This window comes from Aegilops tauschii, chromosome 7 (genome assembly GCF_002575655.3).
Source record: "Aegilops tauschii subsp. strangulata cultivar AL8/78 chromosome 7, Aet v6.0, whole genome shotgun sequence".
Lineage (NCBI taxonomy): Eukaryota > Viridiplantae > Streptophyta > Magnoliopsida > Poales > Poaceae > Aegilops > Aegilops tauschii.
Genome location: NC_053041.3, coordinates 613445085 through 613453510, shown reverse-complemented (window position 1 = coordinate 613453510; position 8426 = coordinate 613445085). Strand labels below are relative to the sequence as shown.

Sequence of the window (8426 nt, the reverse complement as noted above, 5' to 3'; positions counted from 1 at the left end):
ATACGTGTGAATATGACACGCTTTCTTGTTTTTGGTACATACTATATCTGTCTATCACACCATGTTCTTACATGAAACTACTCTTGTGTATCCTGCATCAGTCACTTATGATGGAACACCTTTAAGTTGGCAGTGTGATATTGGTTTGCGTCTTGAATATGATTTCTAGCATGTATTGCTTCTAGTTTGATGAACGCCACCTATGACGAGACAGTTTTAACTTGGCAGAGTGATATTGATTGCACCTTTCATATGGTGTCTAGTTTGCAGTGCTTCTAATTTGTTGAAGTGCCTTCTGCTTAGTTACCACATCATAGGTGTGAATATGTCAAGCCGTCCATTTTTTCGTACATATTCCATCCTCGTATCATGACTTTGCCTTTCATCAGAGTAGTGTTTGTCAGTATCATGCATGAATGAGTTCTAAAGAGCGAATTATATTCCTTTTTCTTGTCGGTTTGACCTCATAATGCAAAATCAATAAATCTGAAGGAAATTGGCAAGGCATTGGATGATGGTGGTCCTTCCGAGCAACTGAAACGGAGGTTCTCTACAGATTCTACTCCGCCATCCTCCCAACAAGATTCGCAAGACAACGCAAGGCTAGACAGTCAACGTAGTTGTCTAGATGATGAGCACATCTCCCCTACTCCACCATCACAGGTGCTTGCTCTAACTTGGCACTATTATATGTGGTTGCATGTTGCGTATGATGTCTAGCTTGTATTGCTTCTAACTTTGTTGAATTGCATCTGCTTACTTTACACATAATGCCTGTGAATATGACACGTGTTCTTGTTTCTAGAACATACATGTACATGATGAGCACATCTCCCCTACTCCACCATCACAGGTGCTTGCTCTAACTTGGAACTGTTATATGTGGTTGCGTTTTCCGTATGATGTCTAGTTTGTATTGCTTCTGATTATGTTGAATTGCATCTGCGTAGCTTACAACTTATACCTGCAACGATCACTTACCCATAAGACACATTTAACTTGGGACTGTGATGTAGGTTGCATCTTGCATTGTCTTCTAGCTTGTACTGCTTCTAATTTCTTGAAATGGCACTTACGACGAGACACTTTTTACCTGATAGAGTGATATTGGTTGCATGTTCATATGGTGCCTAGCTTTCATTTCTTCTAATTTTGTTGAAATGCCTTCCGCTTATTTTTTTCATACATATTCCATCCTCCTATCATACGTGTGAATATGAAATATTGTCTTTTTTTGTATATATTCCATCCTCCTATCCTGCGCTTGTCTTACATCAAAGTAGTGTTCGTCTGTATCATGCATCAACCAGTTATGCAGAGCTAATTTTATTCATCTTCTTGTGGTTTTGACTTCATAAGGCAATATCAGAAAATAGGAAGGAAAAGAGTAAGTTAGGGGATGTTGGTGGTCCTCCGCACCGACACAAACAGAGACTCTCTAGATTTTCCACTGCTACTGCTAATGAAGTTGAAGTCCCAAGTCTACATGATGAGTTCATCTCCCGTACTCCATCGCAGGTGCTTGCTCTAAGTTGACAGTGTGATAATTGGTTTCATGTTGCATATGTTGTCTAGCCTGTATTTCTTCTATTTTGATTAAATTGCACCTGCTGAGTTCATACGTTATACATGTGCATATGACATGGCGTTCTGTGTCTAGAATACACTGCATCTATCTATCATACCATGTTCTTACATCAAAGTACTGCTGTTGTGTATCCCGCATCAGTCACTCATGATTGGACACTTTTAACATGGCAGTTTGATAGTGGTTGCATCTTGCATTGATTTCTATGTTGTACTGCTTCTAATTTTTTGAATTGCCACTTATGACAAGACACTTTTAACTTGGCAGAGTAATATTGGTTGCATCTTTCATATGGTGTCTAGCTTGCATCACTTCTATTTTCTTGAAAATCCTTCTGCTTAGTTTACACATCGTAGCTGTGAATATGTCATGCCGTCCTGTTTTCCTTACATATTCCATCCTCATACGGTTGTCTTATATCAAAGTATTGCTTGTATGTATCATGCATCAATGAGTTCTGAAGAGCGATTTTATTCTTTTGTGTTGTGGGTACGGCTTGACATGGCAAAGTCAAAAAAGAGCAAGGAAAATAATATAGTAGGGAGTGGTGTTACTCGTCGGGTGAAACGGAAAAGGATCGGCCGTCCAGATTCTGCTGGTACTTATAGTGCAGTAGAAGGTCCAAGTCCACCAGCTAAATCTACAAACACAGTATCACCTGCTCCACCAGCTGCAGCATCCGCTTCAACGGTACCAGCATCTCAATGAGTTACTCGTTCGTTTGCTCCGGAACTGGCCAGTTCCCAAGCTGCCTTCACACCTAACACTACTTCCGAGGCACTGCTGACACAACAGGACTTGGCAAGATCAGATGAAGCTCATGAGCATCAACACCAAGACGGTACCTGACCGAGTCAAGTTGCAGTTGCATGCTCCTTTATATGTACTCTCAAAGTTTGATGTACACTAACACTTTCCATATTCGTTGTTGAACTAGCACCACGACGCAGGTGGAAACAGACATCAGGGATAATGCTTGACAGATTAACAAAATCTAAAGGAGGAAGAATGGAGATCCATTTTGAGGCAGGTTTAAAAAGGCCATGTGATGCTACAGAGTCAGCTAAGTTAGTATCAGAGGCATCCGTTGCCGTTAGGTGTCATGCACGTATCCTCCCAACGTGGATCCAGTACAGGAATGAGAAAGACAATACCCAGTTTAACACCTTCCTTGACCATTTATCCGTAAGTAATGTTATTCATCGCAATTAGTAATATTGTCTTGCTCTGTCCCATACTTTCTAGATTCCTCCTAATAAGACTCACATTGTTTTTTCAACAGATGAGGTTCAAGTTGGATCCGAAAGATGATGCAACTAAACAAGCATGCACTCATGTTTTTCAGTCTCCTCTGCGACAGTATCGGTACCACCTTAGAAAATCACTTTGAAGGCAAGGCTAACAATGAAATCGCCCAAACATCTCTAGTGGAATATATTACAGATGAAGACTGGACAGCCCTCGTTAAACACTGGTCTGATCCAAAGTATCAGGTAGGCTATATGTATTTGATCAGACCACATATTGAACTTGTATTTATGTATGTGCCTTACAAGTGTATCTTCTTCTAGGCTAACTGTTTGAAGAACAAGACCAACCGTTCTAAAGTGAAATTCCAACAGACAACAGGATCTCGTAGCTATATTGCACACTGCGAGGCTCTTGTAAATAGCTGCTACTTCCTTCTTTTTTCTGTGCCATATTATCGTATCTATATTGACTTGTTCCAAATACAGAGGAAAGCCTGTGCGGACCAAAAAGAACCTGAACCGAATGCAGTGCAAATCTTCAAGGATTGCCACACCAGCAAGATGAAGGGCATGAGCACACCAGTTCAAGCCGCTATTGTAAGTCCTTACTCCTCCTGCCTTTGAACTGATTGGTACTGTGATGTATTCATTTAACTACTTGGTTTGCAGCCAATGTCAGTTACTCTGTTCACTTTTATACACAGTTGTCTTAACGTATCATTTCACCTTACATGGTTTAAAAGAGATGAAGGATATTCTTTTGGTCTAGATCTGTATTCTAGTTGTTATGTTCACGTGCGCACACAATGATAAAATAGCTTGTTTGTTTTATATCTATTTGCCCATGATATGAATGATGTCATACTATGTTCATCCTACTTTAAACCATGTCTCTTTATCCTTAGATGTCAACGAATGTGAGGAAATAGACAATACAGTAGGCATGCTACATGGACATATGTTCCGAAAGTGATTTTATTATGTAGTTGGCACTACAATACATGCTAATGTATTACAGTAGTTCACCAAAATAAGTTATGTATAAACGTGTAACCTACTTTGTTTGTTTTTGTCTCATTAGTAACTTATCTGGTACACTAATCTACAAGTTCAAACTTTCAGGAAGCTATGGAAAAAATGATTGAACAGCCACAACCACCTAAAGGTGACAAGGCTACCACAGGCACAATGTCACCTCTTGCTGCAGTGCGTCAGTACCTCTCCACTAACAGTGCAAAAAGCACCTTCCTACGTAATTCTGGGTTGGTTGTCAAGGTAACCTCGTTCAAATCGCCTACTGAACAAAATCTTCCTGCTAGACAGAGTGATATATATGTGCTCCAGACACAAGTCCAATCCCTAATGGATGTCGTTTTGGAAACAAGAATAGTGGTTGACAAATGTCGTCAAGATATGAATGGTTTTGAAACCAGACTATCAGACATTCGCTTCGTTGTTCAAGAGCAATGGCGGAAAAAAGGTGAAGATCGTGCTGCTCCATCAGATTCTACAGCCTGAAACATTAGCACTCAGGTCAAATGATATGTGCTTCTATACATCTAATGGTGCTTTTATCTGCAAGGACTGTAAACTTTATGGCAACAGGCCTTTTGTTGTGATACAGCATTTATGCTGCTGCCAAAGGCTGCAATAATTACGACGCTATTTTTGTATAGTGTAGGTTTATCTTAGTAATGTATTCGGTCGAAAGCTTCGTAGGAGCCCAACATGCCAACATTCGTCGGGCCCATTCCAATTGGGCTAAAAACGATTATGGGCCGAAATTTGCATGTAGCCCACTAAAAATATCTGGGCCTAAATCAGCATAAGATTTCATATTTTTCTGGTAGGCCTGTGCCCATAGTGGGCCTTTAATAGGCCTAAACATGATTTGGGCCATCAGTAACAATAGGCCATTTACAGGTGTAAATATCTCGAGCCCATAAAAACATGGGCCTTTTAAAGACCGAAAGTGAGATTGGGCCCATTTACGATGCGGATCTTTCACATGCTGAAATTCGGATGTGCCGTAAATGCGCCGACCTAATACACGGGCCATTAACAGGCCGCAAGTTCGGTCGGGCTAGATTATCGTCATTTTTATATGGGCCGTTAATGGGCCCGATGTGACGTTGGGCCACATATGGCCCATGGATTTCGTCCGACGTTAACAGGCCGAAAATCACAACAGGCCGAAAGTGGCCCAAATCTATAGTGGGCCGCTAACAGGCCGAATGTCAGACATGGCCGAATATGACCCAAATCCTTCACGGTCGTTTATGGGCTGAAAGTTTCAATGGCCTGTAAATGGGCCCAAATGAAGCAGGACCTTTAACAGGCTGGAAATACACCGGGCCGTAATTCGGCCCATATACTTAGCGGACTGTTAACGGGCCAGAAGTGATCATGGGTCGCGATGATGACAAGTTTAGGACAGGCCGTTGACGGGCCGATTTGACACTAGCCGTACGGGCCTTAACTGAGAATGTTGGGCCTTTATCTGGGTCGGCTCATTATGGTCCGCAAAATCTCGCGGGCCTTTAGCTGGGCCGGCCCATTATGGCCCGCAAAATCTCATGGGCCTTTAGCTGGGCCGGCCCATTATGATACGAAAAATCTCGTGGGCCTTTTGCTGGTGGCTCATTATGGTTCCGCAAAATCTTGTGGGCCTTTAGTTGGGCCGGCCCATTTAAACTTTATGGGCCACTTTTGGGCCGGTCCACGTGTCAGCATATCATAGGCGCATCTTGCCCATTGGATGAGTGACACCTGTGCCAACGCGGAGCTGACACGTGTTTCCGTCAGCCAATCAGAATTTTACACGTGGAAAATCCCCATTGGTCCGGGCTGTTAACGGGTTATCAGATCCAAAACCAGACCCGATAGCTTAACGGCGTTCCATTACAGTGGATGCCACGTGTCGGTCACCCTTAACGAAAGCACTTCTGTGACGCGCGATTTATCGTCATGGAAGTGGACACTTCCGTGATGATAATTTTGGTAATGTCATGGAACACTTCTACGACATCACAGGTATGACTATCTTGATTCTGTCATAAATTTGTCATGGATGTACATGCATGACAAAAAACGTGACCTACTGTGACAAACACGTATCATCACGGAAGTGTATTTTTTTTGTAGTGTAGGTGACTTGTGTGTTGAATGGATGCAGAGACACTTTTGGTCAGAATATGGTATATTCTTGTGATCTGTACCAAAGACTAATCTAAATTGCATCAAAAATACACATTTGGATTATGTTTACAAAGCCATGAAGCAGAATTTTGCATTGGATTAACTATTCGAATTTTGAAACTATGAGTAGAGGATATATGGATGAAGATACAAAGATGTTGATTTCCAATGTAACTAAATCTTTCTTTTGAAAAGGATTCTACAAGATTTGTACAATTAGAATAATTTTCTCTCTTAGAATCATATATTCTGCTAAAAACTAATCATGATTTATTTAGTTCCGAAATTTGTGGAATATTTATAAAATTTGGTGATCATTTTTTAAAATCACGAACAATTTTTAATTTTTTAAACATTTTTTAAATACCTGAGAAGTTTCGAAATTCATGAATATTTTCTAAAATTATAAATAAAAATAAAAATATGAATTTGTCAAATTTTCGGAGCAAACCAGTATTTTAGCCAGGTTTGAAGAAAGGGCTCTGAACCGTCCCATGGTTCTGTTTATATAGCAGCAGTAGGACGCTATACAGAAAATAGAAGAAAACTAACATCACGGTCGCACAACTCAGCCCAATAAGAAAGGATTCTTGGCCCAGTTAAAGCGATGGACCGAACCAGGGACGCGTCATGGCCTCCCGAGTCTAGCTCGCGTCCCTGGCTGGATTCGGACGAGCACGTCCCTTAAAGCTTGACCCTCCCTCCTTAATCGCCACCTTGCCTCGACCGAAGCAATTCACAAAAGCGTACGTGCCTCTTCTTGTTAGTCCACTCGACTCAACCGGGCACCATGCCGGGCAAGAGAGGCGCCAGGACCTTGCTCGACCACCTTCCAGAGGACATCATCGACAGAATACTCATCCGGTTACCGCCCCGGGACGTCGGCCGCTGCCGCGCCGTCTGTGCGCTGTGGCGCAGTGTCACCTCCACGCCTGAATTTATGCTCGAACACCACCGCCGCCAGCCATCGCTCCCCATCGTCGACGGGGACAGACGATCTGCCAGTCTCGTTGTCGTCCGTGACGCCGGCGCGAGGACCACCAGTCAACAGCTCTGGCCTTTCCTCCCAGGTTTCGAACACCGTACTGATGAGGTTTGTCTCCGATGCACTTGCGATGGTTTCACCATCATCTCCCGTAGAGGTCAATTCTACATCTGCAACCCAGTCACCCGCAAGCAAGCTCTCCTACCGCAACCTGGGTCTGGGCTAGGCGTCCGCACCACCGTAATTGCTCTGTACACGCACCATCCAACCGGAGAATACAGGGTGCTTTGGGTCTCCAGATCACAAGACATGTCTGAATTCAGCTTATACGTCCTTACGGTTGGATCGGACAAGCCGAGGCACGTCCAAGTCAGAACGCCAACAGTCTTGTCGGTTTCCATGAAATGGATGTTAGTGGGGGCGCTTATCTGTTATCCACCAATCCAACACCGCGGCAGTCTGCATTGGTGTCCTTCTCTTGCCAAACAGATTACAGAAGATGGTGAAGACATTATTGTGTTTGACACAGAAACCGAATCATTCCGGTGGATGCGTAGTCCGGAACCTGATGTGTATCATCATGTGGGCACGTTGGTCAACATGCAGGAAGCGCTTGCTTTCACGGTCCTCACGTTGAGCAAACACCCCACATTTGATGTGTGGGAGATGCAGGATTACGAGGCCAATATTTGGGCCTTCAAGTACAGGATTGACCTACCGACAGTGGAGAAATCACGACAATTGAATTTAACCTCTCTGAAACGGAAAAGGAAGACACCACTTGATACAACAGTGAGTTGGTTCGATCAAATTGCTATGTTCAACGACCGTGAGCTCTTGATCCAGTTTAATAGGAACCGTGTGTTACGCTGCGATATTGACGGCAACGTCTTAGGAATGGTGAAGATTGCAAAGAAACAATATTGTATGGTTCTTACTGGGCATCGCCTCCAAGAGAGCATGATTCCAATTCCTTGCCATGAGATACAACAAGAAGATGACGAGCCTCCATTCTCCGCAACCAGGAATATCTGAATTGAATGTTCAGGCCGATTTGATTTGCCTTTGCAGTATTACTTATTGGATGGCCATATATAGTAGCACATATGATGTCATGTTTTCTTATAGCACATTGTGAACCTTTCTTCCATAGACTGATTGTTCCCAAACTGCTAAGTAGCACTTTCTTTATAGCTCCTGATGTCTCATCAGCTTTGTGCAAACATGTTTCTTGTCCCTTAATTAGCATAGATTTGTTTCTATGATTGAAAAAATAAATCCTTGGCACTTCAGCCGTGTGTTGGGACTTTGGCAATACTGCAGGAGCCTAGGACCTTTGTCTCGTGCCGTTGTTTGTGTCCAGGGGTTTGCGTTTTGAGGCAGAAAGAAACTTGTTAAAGATCTG

General features: G+C 42.8%; 1 protein-coding gene across 1 annotated transcript; it reads left to right on the top strand.

The window, feature by feature from the left end:
• Positions 1 to 6826: 6826 nt before the first annotated feature.
• On the top strand, positions 6827 to 8056 carry LOC120969167 (putative F-box protein At1g19160). Its single transcript, XM_040396267.1, has one exon. It carries the CDS (start codon positions 6827 to 6829, stop codon positions 8054 to 8056), a length of 1230 nt encoding a protein of 409 aa, XP_040252201.1.
• Positions 8057 to 8426: the final 370 nt, after the last annotated feature.

Coding starts and splice junctions, on each gene's coding strand:
- LOC120969167 (XM_040396267.1), top strand. CDS start 6,827: ATGCCGGGCAAGAGAGGCGCCAGGACCTTGCTCGACCACCTTCCAGAG.